The sequence below is a fragment of the Gracilinanus agilis genome, chromosome 4, assembly GCF_016433145.1.
Source record: "Gracilinanus agilis isolate LMUSP501 chromosome 4, AgileGrace, whole genome shotgun sequence".
NCBI lineage: Eukaryota > Metazoa > Chordata > Mammalia > Didelphimorphia > Didelphidae > Gracilinanus > Gracilinanus agilis.
In genome coordinates this window covers 479,072,288-479,085,275 of record NC_058133.1, presented here as the reverse complement: position 1 = coordinate 479,085,275, position 12,988 = coordinate 479,072,288, and the positions used below count along the sequence as shown (strand labels likewise).

Genomic DNA, 12,988 nt, shown 5'->3' with positions numbered 1-12,988 from the left:
ATCTAGCAAGATTAAAGGGCATGTGTACCTGTGAGAAAGCCAAGTGCAGAACAACATGACAGGGGAAATCACCTCCCATACCTACACCCTGGTTGTCATTGTTTAGTTATCTGACTCTTCCTGGCTCTGGACCATACTGTCCATGGAGATTTCTTGACAAAGATATTGGAGTGGTTTGCCATTCCCTTCTCTATTAGATTAAGGCAAACAGGGTTAAGTGACTTTGCCCAGAATCACACAGTAAGTGTCAGAAGCTGGACTCGTGCTCTATTTATTCACTAAGCCATCTCGCTGCTCCTATACCATACCAGGTGTTTAATGTGAATTAAATACACATTAGAGCATCTTTCATTCAGCAGTATTTATTGAAGCCCTCCTGTGTGCTAAGTATTAGGAAAGATGAAAAGACTGTCCTTGGAGAGTTTGCTTTCTAGTGTATTTAGGGAAAAAAATGTCACAACAGCTAGTACAGGATTCAGTAGAATGACATTCACAGGGCAGAAGAAGGATGCCACAGAGTTAGCTGATGGACATGATGCTTCCCAGAAGTGGGAATTGTCAGCCTGAGATAAAAAACAACTTCTTTTTTTCTTGGCGGGCAGAAACTTTCGGTTCTCCTTCTTGGGATGATGACATCACAATGAATCTCCATTTTCACCTCTTCTTCCTCTCATTTTTCCAGTATTGAACTTTGTAGTTTTCTACTTCACAACAGTCCTGTTATTCTCCTTTTATGGAGAAGCTTGGTGGTTGACCCAAGATCTTGTAGTGAGCAGAACTTTCAATTTGAAGTGAACTGACTTTGGATTTCTTGTCTGGGTCCAGTGCTTTCTGAGCTCGCCTTATCTGAACCAAAACAGCCTGAAGCTTGTGACTAGGCAAAACAGGGTGCAGGACCTGAACTTGGAGATATGACAGATTTCCTCTTGAAAGCAATTGGATTAGTCTTCAAAAAAAGTCATCTAATAACTGTAGTCATCATTCTCCCCTCTTCCCAAACCTGTATAGTTGATCAACAAAAATCATTTTTTTCTCATTTTTCTTGCCCTGAACTAACCCTAACCCTGTGAGTTAAGACCAGGTGGCTTCATTTAGAATGATGTTGGTTTTGCCAATGTGACCGTGATGGCCTTAGCTGAGGGAGGGGCATCCACAAATCAATACCCCATATTGGTCCACTACCTCATGGGTGTCATCTTTCACTCTTCAAGTGCAGGAAGCTCCACATAGGAAGCACTTGCTTTTCATTCACTGATTCCTCTAGTTCCATCCCATTCACACCTCACCCCACCCCCAACCCCCACTACATTTTACAAAGAGGCCAATGGCCTAGAAAGGTAGTGACTAGCAGGACCTCTCCCCACAAGACCCCAGTGGTCATCTTTTGATTCATCCATAGGGCTGGTTTGTGCAGCAGTGCCTTAGGATGAACCTAGTTCTGGACTTTGCATTAGATTCAGACACAGGGAGTCTGCCGATACCTTACATGTTGATAATTAGTGAGAAAAGAGAGTTTGAAGTTTGTTCAATCTTTATAAATCTTTTCCTCTCTCATCTTTCATCTTCTGTCACCAATACCTGGCTCTCCCCTATGACACAACCTCCCTGACCACCCTCTCCAGGACTGGCTGTACCTTCACAACCCCTGGTTGAGGCAGGGCAGTTAGAATGACCTTTGCTCCCCATGGCCACTTCCAGGGTCTCCCTCATCTGTATCCTCTGTTCCTCTGAGATCCATATAGTTTACATCTTCCACTTGATTAAAAATCTGTTAGCTGTTGTCTGCAGACTTAAGGGTACTCCCCTTTTTTTCTTCATCTAGTCCAGTACCAAATTCCATTTTTCTCTCCTGCCCTCAGACTAGAGAAGACTTTAGCATTCATATCAACACCCCAACCATTCAATTCCTCATCATACTCACTTCCCATGAGCTCCTTTTCTTTTCTTCAGTCACATAGGGAGATAGAAATGCCTTTGACCTTTTGGTCACTCTCACAAATGCACTTGGTTTTCAAGTGAAATCCTCCATTTTGACCATAGTCTGTTGACTGTCCACCTCTCTCTCTGCCTTCTCATCCCTAAAACTTCATCTACACTGTGACACCTAGTCCCTCGGCCCTTTTATCACCCCTCATATTCAATATGGTACCCAGGCCTGTCAATGCCACTTTACACACCTCCTCTGACACTGACACTGCTGTGGTACAGATCCACATCATCTCACAGCTAGACTATTGCAATAGCCTGTTGGGTGGGTGGGGTCTGCCTGCCTCAAGTCCCTCCCTGCTCCACTCTGTCCTCCATTCAACCACTACAGGAATTTTCCTCATGCACAGGCTGACTGTCAACCTCCTTTGTGGTAAACTCCAGTGGCTTCCTATCACCACCCTGATCAAATACAGAATTCTTTATTTGGCATTCTAAGCCCTTCATTGCCTGTTACCTTCTCCCCTACCTTTCCCATCTTCTTATATCTTTCACCTCCCTATTTACACTCTGATCCAGTGTCACTGCTTCCACAAATGACCCTCCAGCACTTGACTTTGAGCATTTTCTCTGACTGTGCCCCTCCTGTCCCCCCATCCCTGCCTTTTGGCTTCCCTCAAACCCCAGCTAAAGCCCATCTTCTACAGGAAGCCTTTCCCAGTCCCTCTTCATTCTAGCGCCTTTCCATTCTTGATTATTTTCTATTTATTCTGTATAGAAATTATTCACATGTTGTCTCCCCCATTGGATTGTGAGCCCCTTAAGGGCAGGGTCTTCTTTTGCTTCTCTCTATCTCCCAGCTAGCAGCATGCCTGGCAAATGGATGATTGAATGACTGACTGATCCTACAGATATAAACACAGAACTTGTTTCTTCATCCCTTAGGTTTAGACCTTTGAAGGAGGGCAGGGTCTGGATACTTCCTTAAAGGTGTTAAGTTACTTTCTGACTTTCTGTTTGTTTCTAGACACAGTTTCCAGCAAACTGCAAAACAACAATGTTTATACTATTGCCAAGAGGAATGTGGAAGGGCAGGACATGCTATACCAGTCTCTGAAACTCACTAATGGCATTTGGATATTGGCAGAGCTCCGTATCCAGCCAGGAAATCCCAACTACACGGTAAGACTTGCCAGCCTTTCCAAAGAGGGTGAACGATGGTTTGGGTTATTGGCAGGGAGGTGGAGGGGAAGAGCTGCTCTTTGTTCTCCTCAGCCTGACACACTACTCCCAAGCCATGGCAGTCTGGTGCATAGCCCAGTGCGTTTATAGAGCATCCTCTAGTTAAATAAGCGTATTTTATATATTACTGTAAGGAGTTCTGAAGCAGCTCTCAACCCAGGTGACTCCAAAAGGATGTGTGTTTCCCCCCAAAGACGGCCAAGGGTTTTCTGCCTACTCCATGCCCGACTAGTAGGCATCCCTTTGTCAGTGAATGTAAGCCAGGTTAGGGCTGACTCCTGATAGCCCTTTGAGAGACTTTTATTTGGGAACCCCACATTTAAAGGAGTATTTGGATGAAACATGATGATATGGAATTCAATCTAGAACAGCAACTTCCTGTTTGCTCTTTGGATCTGTGACCGCTGAGTAGGACATTTTTGTCTTATGCTAATTGCCCTGGCTCTTCTGCTTCCTGTGCCTTCACTCAAGCTGTAGCAGCTGTGTTTCTCAATAAAACTCAGACTGTCTCGTCAGACCTTGAATTTATACTTAATTATTGGGAAACTGGAGAGTTTCAGGGTTCTCCCAGAAGTGTGCATCCTCCCTTTGCCTCCCATATCATTCTCCTTGGAGTTTCCTATTCTTCCTCTCACCCAGAAGGAAAGCTTATCTTGTCTTTGGCTATTCCTAGTTGGGGCTGATTCTCCATGTGGTTTAAAAATCAGTTATGTAAACTTCAGCATAAGCCTTACTAAAGTTCAGCAGGTTCCAAAATAGAAACCCTGGTATACGTTATCTCAGCTCCAAATCATGACTGAAACAACAGGAATTCAGCAAGAGACAGAGACAGACTCACCTTGGCCAAACCTAGCAATACAACTGCATCATGATATACCTCGCTTGCAGATCTCCTTCTCTCCCCACCTTCACCTCCATTTTTTAAATTAATAAATTAACAACTATCAGTAAACATGATCATTTATTCAAAAAACAGAAAAAGAGACTCATGTATGAACTTGTGGGTCTCAGTAAAGTTTATATTAAAGTTGATATGTTAGGACCAAAACTTCTTTGCATGTCATATGCATGTACACCTATCAAGGAATCTTTACGAAGACTAAAGAGACAAAAATGTCCTATTCTTTTGGGGGAGGTAGAGACCTATGACCCCTTCTGAACTACTTTTCACTCTGTCCTCTGTAGTTTTAAAGTTTCATTGACACTTTTCCTTTCCTGTGACTGTCATTCCCTACGTACCCTTGCCAGATAAATGAATGAACAAATAAGTAGGCAAATATGATAGATAGGTAAGTGCCTTTCCTTATACCAAATTAGTAGGCAAGCAAAACAGAAGTGCGCATTGTTATGTCTGAAAGTGTATGTCTCATTTTTCACTGACTGTATTGATATCGCCCTTTGCTGAGAAATGAGTTTTCTGGAGTCTTGTTTGGTTATTACCCAATCTGAGTTTTTAAGTCTTTCAAAATTGTTTTTCTTTCCAGAGTTGTAGTAATTGTATAAATTTCCCTCCTGGTCCTGCTCATCTCATTCTACATCAGTTCATACACTTGTTTTCATGCTTTTTTGAATCCATCCCTTTTGTCATTTTTATGGTACAATAATATTTCATTAAATTCATGTACTCTAATTTGTTTAGCTATTCCCCAATTTAATGGGTACTCATCTTGTTTCCAGTTTTCTACTACAACACAAAAGTGTTGCTATAAATATTTGTGTACGTATGGATCCTTTCCTTCCATAGTCATTCTCTCTGAGGTATTAAGTACTGGTATCACTGGGGCAAAGGACATTTTGGGTATAGTACTGAGTTGCTTTGCAGAATTGTTGGGCCAGTTCACAGTTGCAGTCAATAAATTAATCAATTAGTGTTTATCAAGTCCCTAATATGTGCCAGATACTGTGCTTAAATGCTAAAGATGCAATAAGAGCCAAAAAATAGTACCTGTATTTAAGGAGCTCATAGTCTTGTATAGACAAGCTGTATATTCAGGATACATTAAGAGTAAGGTAGTAAGATTAAGGAAAATTGGGCAAGGCTTCTTGCTGAAGATTGGTCTTAAATTTTTCTCCCCCAAATTGTATCTTATTTTGAAGTTCTAGATGCTCTTTCTCCCCTTTTTTTACTCCACTGAGTAAAAAAGAAATACAAAATTCATTTTAGATATATGAGGTCATATAAAACAAATGTTCACATTAGCCATGTTCTAAAAAAGAATGAAAGAGAAGAAAGTGAAACTAGCAGAAATTTAAAGAAAGCCAGAATAGCTGGGAGGTAGAGATGAGACAACATTCTCAGTATGGAACTCTTGAGAGTAGGAAAGATGTGGGCTCAGAGGATTCTAGAGCATGTGGAAGGAGAATGGTCTAAGAAGACTGGAAACATGGGAAAGGTCTGGCTGATGAAAGACTCTTAACCGCCAAACGGGGGGGAGGCTAACAGGGAGCCCACTAGAGTTTATGGAACAGGGTGAGATGATCAGACCTGCACTTTTAGGAAGGTCAGTTTGACACTGGAGTTCGGGGCAAGGAGGAGCCTGCAGGATGACGTGATGAGGAGAAAGGGAGGCATATGCAGGAGCTATTATGGAGATAAAATCCAGAGACGTTAGCAGCAGGTTGGATATTGGGAGGAATGGTGTAAGAGAGAAGGCTGGCACCTTTGTAACAGACAAAGGTGGGTTAACTGAGGGAATAATGGCACCCTGGATAGTAACAGGAAAATCAGGAAGGGGGAGGAGGGGATAATGAATTCAGTATGGGACATGTCGAGGTATCTCATAGGTATTTGTATATTTGAGACTAGAGGTAAGAGACATCTCCATAGAAGTAATTTTTGAAACCATAGGAGCTGATGAGAGAGAGAAGAGAAAAGGACCCAGGGCAGAACCTTGGACTCCATTCAGCAACCTTGCATTTCCTTTTTTTTGATATCTTTGCAAATCTAATGAGATCTTGGAGTTGTTTAAGACTTAGAGCATGTTTTCCATATGATTGTTGGTAGCATAACAATGTTCTTCTAAAAAAACTAAACAAGTTTCATTGATCAATCTACCATTTGGGGTCATGAAAACCAAAATACTATTTCATAACAGAACTACCTTTTCCTGTAGAAACAGTTTTATTGATGGCACTTTGGTTCCCAGATTAACCTACAAACACCTATAATGTAGCTGAACTGTACTATTAAAACTGCCCTGAATTCTAGGTCTAGGGAGCTGGGGTACTCTGTAGGTAAATGGAAGAGAGGAGGCCTTCTTCCTAGATCTAGGACCAACCATAAAACAACCTTTGATTTCTTTTATGTCCTTCCCCACCTCTTAGGACACTAGCCTCCAATATTACTTCCCTGCACACATACTTTACTTCAGACCTCTAGTTGCCTCTCAGTGAGACTGACTTCAGGGAGATATTATTCCCACTAATATATGAAGAACTTGAGGACCTCTTGAGAACCTCAGGAGATTATTTGCTCTTTTTGAAAAGGTGATTTGTGAATCAGGAGGAATCTTGACAGTGTTGTAGCCCCCTCCCAAAATGGGCAGACCATGTGGAATGAGTTTTAGGGAGATGGCCAACCAGACATGTTCCATTCCTCTACTTTTCCACCATAGATTCTCTAAGAGCATAGTTGAGCTTGTGGAGGAACTTGGCAGGCCATTTGAATTCATGGCAGGCTGATTCATAACAGAACTACCTTTTCCTGTAGAAACAGCTTTATGGATGGCACTTTGGTTCCCAGATTAATCTACAAACACCTATAATGTAGCTGAACCAAAAAAGAGATCCACATCATAGATAGAGATGTCTTTGCTACAGAGTTTACAGTTTAGATTGGTTTCTTTCACATTCCTGATATTCATAAAAGAGCATTTTGAGAAATGAGGTTCTTTTGATTTTTTAAAATAGTTTTTGTTGTAGTTAAAACAAAGATTGGGGGAAGAGGGAGAGGAATAGATAGTAAGTTGGCTTCAGAGCTTTGATAGGTAGAGGACCTTTCTGTCTTGTTAATGACCTTTCCGATTTGTGCTTCTGGGTTTAAGTGATTGAGGTTTGAGGTTAAATGCTTGGGTTAAATGATCTGGCCATGTGCCTAGGGATGTACCAACTCCCCATAGCTTCATTTTTCTCATCTGTAAAATGGGAGTATAATAGCACCACCTCCAAAGGTTGCTGTGCAGGTCTGATTAAGGTAGAATGGATATCAAACATTTTGAAACTTTTCAAAGTAGTAAATAAGTCTTGATTACTGTTGCTGTTATTATTTTCACTACTGCTAAGTCAGAGTGAGGTCTTTCTAACTCCAAATCCAGCCCACTTTTTATTCTACATGTGGATCCCACCTCATCCAGTGCTTTCTCATTTGGCAAGCTGGAGAAAATTTAATGCAGAGAAAGGGCATGTGAGAGTTACCAAATTCTTGAAAACCTATTCTGTGGGAGAGAAATTACATTTCTGTGTGACTTCAAGGGGTCAGGGCAGGACTACTGGGTAGAAGTTACAGGAAAACACCTTTTGATTCAGCATGAAGAATGTTTTTACATTTGGACTTTCTGAGCTCTCCTGAACAGAAGGAAACAAATTCCCTTCTAAGGTGGTAAATCCCTATCATTAGGAGTATTCAAGTAGATACTGTATAATCCTATCAGAGTGTTACCAAAGGTATTCCTATCTGACTGGGATGGCCAGCCTGTCAGCTTCGAAGCTTAGATTCTAAGAATTTCAGTCTTAGTCACTCTGTCCCTTGTTAATTATTGCTTTTCTCCTTTTTCTTCAGTAAATTTATGAAGCTCTGGGCTTACATAATATCTTTCTGTAGAAAAACTTAAAACACTGATGTATCTATAGTTTCACAGGAACTTGATATTGAAAGAGATCATAGAAATGGAAACACTTTTGCATGAACATAATGCAAGTGTGGGGGGAGGCTATTGATTGGGAAAAATCTTTGCAACAGCTTTTTCTGAAAAGGCTCCAATAACCAAAATATACAGCATAGCAAAGTATTACAAAGACAGCAGACAAGGAATCATTGGTCAGTCATCTTAAGACATGAAGAAGCAGTTCTCAGAAAAATTGCAAATTATTAACTACCATATGAAAAATTGTTTCACATCACTAATAATAAGAGAAATGTTGATCAAAACAGCACTGAGCTTTCCCCTCATATCTAGTAAATTGACAAGAGCTGAAAATAGTGCTGGTGGGGCTGCCTCAGGGGTCGGCAGCGTATGGCTCTTTCTGCAGGAGCCATAAAGTCCATTTTTTTTTTCAGGTGCTGTTACAGGAGCGACACTGTGAGCATTGTACGGCTCTCACGAAATTACATTTTAAAAAATGTGGCGTTTATGGCTCTCACGGCCAAAAAGGTTGCCGACCCCTGGGCTACCTAAAGACAGGACTGCCAACCAGTCGCATTGGTTCAGTCAGATTATTCTGGAAAATTGGAATTAGACTTGAAAGTATGCTCTCAGAATCCATTTCCTTTGACCCACAGGTCTCTCTCCCTAGGCATAAGCCCCGAAGGTGTTAAAGATGACACAAAAACCAAAGTTTCACCTTTTTTGGGGGGGGGGTAGCAAAGAACTGGAAACCAATAGATCCCCATTGTTTGGGAAATGGCCAAATCAGTTATGGATATATGAATGGAATAGAATAGTGCTGTGCCATAATAAAAAATAAGGATGAAAAATTCAGGGAGGCTTGAAAAGACTTAGATGAACTGTTATAAAGTCAACAGAATGAGGAAAAATAGATACACAATGATAGCAACAATGTAAACAGGAATACAAACTACATTTTAATGCTGTGTAATTACAAAAAAGATTTAGAAGACAAAATGGAACTCTTACAATATTCTTGAACAGTAAAAGACTAGGATTTTTATCTTCTTGTTAAAGATTGTGGCCATGAGCAATTTTATAGCCTCACCCCTCCCTTTCTGATTCAGTATACCTAACATTCACCATGCCTCATTTTTTTTTCAGTCCCTTAGTAAATAGTCAGCAAGCGCTTCATTGTATAACTTCCTGTGGTTTCTGTTGCATAGATTACTTCCTGACTTCAGAGATTCATCATAGACCCTTGATAGAATCCCAACACAACCTGATAGTCATAGGTTCCCAGCTATAGAACTGCAAAGGACTGATTCAGATGAGAGTTAACGAAGTCATAAATGTCCAACTTGGGTTTGGAACCCAGATCCTCTGACCATAAACCACACTTTCTTGTTGGTAGATTTGTAGTTGCCACTCTTCATCGTATAAGTTAAAGCAAAATTCCAAAATTCAGACCAGTTTACAAGCTCATTGTTGAGATACTATAGCGACTCAACAATTTCCCCTCTTGAGGACATGGTAACAGCCCCCTTGTATGAAATGTGTTTGGGGCGGTTCAGCCCCTTTTAAATTATTTTGAGCCTCCATGCTAATCTTCCTCCTTCCATTTTTCTTCAACAGCTGTCTCTGAAGTGTCGAGCACCTGAAGTCTCCCAGTACATCTACCAGGTCTACGATGGAATTTTGAAAAACTAAAAGACTATTTGAGGGTCCTCACCACCCCCACCATTTGTGCAAACCAAGAACTCTTTAACTGGAAGCAATTGTGTTTATGTGTAGACTCGAGTCCAAACCACCCTGACCCACAAAGGTAGTGACTAGTGTATGTGTGCTAATGTTAGGACACAACCCTCTGGATAGTTTTATCTGCCCACGAAAGTCTGTAAACCCTTCTTTGGCTACTCCCTGCCTCTGCCACCTGTGAGCTTCTCCATCCTGTGCCAATGGCTATCATTTTCTAAACCTGTTTTAGGGGCATAGTTTGTTATTTTGTAATTGAAAATTCATTTGAGGAATCCAAAAAAAAAAAAAGGGAAAGAAACTTTATTAAAGCAAAGTATCATTGAATCATGAATTGCACTTTATTGTTTTGTATTTTTTTTTATACATATTGGAATTTTTTTTTTTTGCTAGGAAAAAGGAAAAGAAGCAACTGCCCTTTGGTAACCAACCAGATCTAGAGGAAGAGTCTGCCCCTTCCAAAGTCAGAGTTACCCTGCTCTCTGGGCAGCATGTTTTTAGGAGAAGTTCATCTCTGATTAATTGAATTTAAAATTATTATTTTTTTTGGTGTCTTTTCCTCTCTCCTTCAGGCAGTGTGCTTTCCTTGATTTTGTTTTTTCCAAATTACTCTGCTTTTGGACATGCCAATCTCCTTTATTTGGTAATTCCAGGATGCTGGAGATATGGAGAAGGGGCCCTGATTTCTTTCTACAACAGAGAGAAACAGAAATGCAGCTATCCACCCTAGAGATCATCAAGTAAAAATTAATAGGAGGCTCTCTTCTTTGTACCTGAGCCAAAATGGATCTGGTGGAGTCCCAGAGCTGGTTCCTCTGTATGTCCTGCTCCTTGAAATCCTTAAGTCAGACTATGTGGAGCCTGGGTGGTCCCTTTGATCTATAGAAACCGAGGCCCAGACAGAGGAAGAATGCCTACTTGGTGGCATAGGTGGGACTGAAATTTGGACCTTCTGACTCCCTTCTTGCATAACATCCCCCTGCCTTTTACCTCTTCCCATGCCTTCCATGTGTCTTTCTGTCTGTGTTCTCCATGCTGATTTTAGCACTCCCTTCAGTCCAGCAGCTTTCCTGGTACTTGCTAGTCATGTGAAGGATCATTCTGAAAAACAAAGCTACTCCAAAAGGAAGCAGCCTCATTCCCTCTAGTGCTCCAGGGCGACAGGCCTGGGGCCAGCAGGGTCAGTTCAGTGATGGTGCCCCTAATCCATTGTCCTGTTGACCTCCAGCAACTGTGTTCCGTGGACTGTTGGGATTGTCTTGGAAGGGGTTGCCAGCTTTTATTACTACACAGTATCTTGGGAGCTCCCCTGACCCTCCTTTTTGGTTGGACATAATTGATTGAAGAATGTTTTAACACCTGAAGCACCTACTGTTTCATTATTTTACCCCCCTGTGGGCTTGTCCTGGTGTGGCTCTTTTGCATTTAATCCTTACATTGCCAACCTGAATCTGTGGGTGCCACTGGCCACCTCTAGCCCTGTCTGGTATTTCCTGTGCTCCAGGGCACTATTGGAGACTGAGAAAGGGGTTGCTCCTTAGATCTTCCTGAGCAAATCTCAGGTACTTTAAGAGCGAAGACCTCTACTCACTCTGCCTCACTCTCTCAGCTCTCAAATTCTGGGGATTCCAACCAGCAGATAAAATTCTTAGAGGGATCTGTTGGCAAGATTTCTCTAGAGAAAGATTCGCATTTTCAGAAAACAGGGCAAGAGACCCAACAAATGGCCCAGATTGCTGGATGTACAAGCTAAAATGGGTTTGGCTTTAGTGACCAGAAAGGAACTAGGTGGCAATAGGAAGCCTGCCATCATCTTGGCCTCTGCCACAGGCATTCCAGCAGCCATGATTCTGCACTTTGTGAAGTGTACCTGAGTTCACTACTTGTAGGTCTTGCAGTGACTCCCTGTAACCAGCCTTGTGAGAACCCAAAGAAGGAGTCATGGCGATGTAGCTGTCCTGGTCCCTCACATCTTCTGGTGACTGCCAGTGTTAGTGAAGGATGTGCAGAGAAGGGGTCTGTTTGCCTGCTTTCCTGTCTGTATGTCAAAAGAGTAGGATCAGAAGGACCATGAGGTCTGCTAAATTTGTTTTATTAATGAAGCACAGAAAGCCACATGGGGAGAGGTTCTCCCTTCATGATTCATTGGTTCTGCCCTAGGCCAGGACAATGAGATGTTTGAGGTTAGGGGTTGGACAGGCTGTCTTATGTGAGGATGTGCTTACAACCACTCTGGCACCCCAGCCAAATGGAGGGAGCCAAACTGGGACATTTTAATTTTTCGAAAACATTGGTCATTATGGCCCTCCTTTAATCCATAGGCATGAAGCACAATCTCTCCAATTCTTTCAGAGGGAAACAGATGTTAGCCAGCTCTAAACTCTTTCCCTTTCGTGCTTTTGGATCATGCCTAACTTAACTGATTGTGGAATATGTGTGTATATGTATGTATGTATGTGTGTGTGTGTCTGTGTGTGTGTGTGTGTGTGTGTCTGGCTTGAATGCAGGGAGTAAAGGAACAAACACCCAGAGTGATTTTGCTGTCCAGAGGTCCCTTCCAAGTGTCTCCCCTCCCAGGCCTGGACTTTACGTGTGTCTATTCCATAAAGTTTGAAGCTGTGGAACTAGGGTGGGGATTTGGGAATGGGGATGAATATCCCACCCTGGGAATGCTTGTCATTCTGTTTATTCCTGGTTGGAATCTCTTGGGGAGTGGGAAAAAAGGGGGGAACTTGGCCTGGTGTCCTTGTCAATAAACTCATTTACACAAAATAAAAAAGTATGGTATATGCTTTCTTCCCTGAGCTCCTGAAGCCCTTGCAGAAAACACAGCTCCCTAATTAAAAGAACTAGGCCAACAGAGCCCTGGAAAGTTCTGGACACCCCCCTCCTGAAATCCCTTCTTCTTTGTCGGGTTAGGCCCCATTCCTGGGCTTTAGCAGCTGCTCAGATATGAAATCCAAAATTGGAGAGATAAAGATTCACAGGTTTGGGCACACATCCTCTGGTTGCCTTTGTGAACCACATCTTGACTTTTTAATCTGTGTCTTCCCCCCCCCCCCACACCCTCAGCTGCATCCACCCACAAAGCAGTGAGCAATAAAGGGATGAGTCTTTACCTACCTGATCAGCCTTCTCTGCCCTTATTCCTTGCCAGGCTCAAACTTCCTCCCCCACCCCCAGCACACACAGATTGCTCCAAGGGGATCTGCCAAACAAGGGCAGCTGCTTCCTTCCTGCTC

At 42.1% G+C, this 12,988-nt stretch overlaps 1 protein-coding gene across 1 annotated transcript in view; it reads left to right on the top strand.

The window, feature by feature from the left end:
• The window catches only part of AP2B1 (adaptor related protein complex 2 subunit beta 1), a 154,802-nt gene extending 142,584 nt beyond the window's left edge, over window positions 1-12,218 (top strand). Inside the window, exons 21-22 of the mRNA XM_044672741.1 lie at window positions 2,954-3,108; window positions 9,627-12,218. Coding sequence (XP_044528676.1) covers window positions 2,954-3,108; window positions 9,627-9,701 — 230 coding nt within the window. The 3' untranslated portion in view covers window positions 9,702-12,218. The remainder of the gene's footprint in view (window positions 1-2,953; window positions 3,109-9,626) is intronic.
• The last annotated feature ends 770 nt before the right edge of the window (window positions 12,219-12,988 follow it).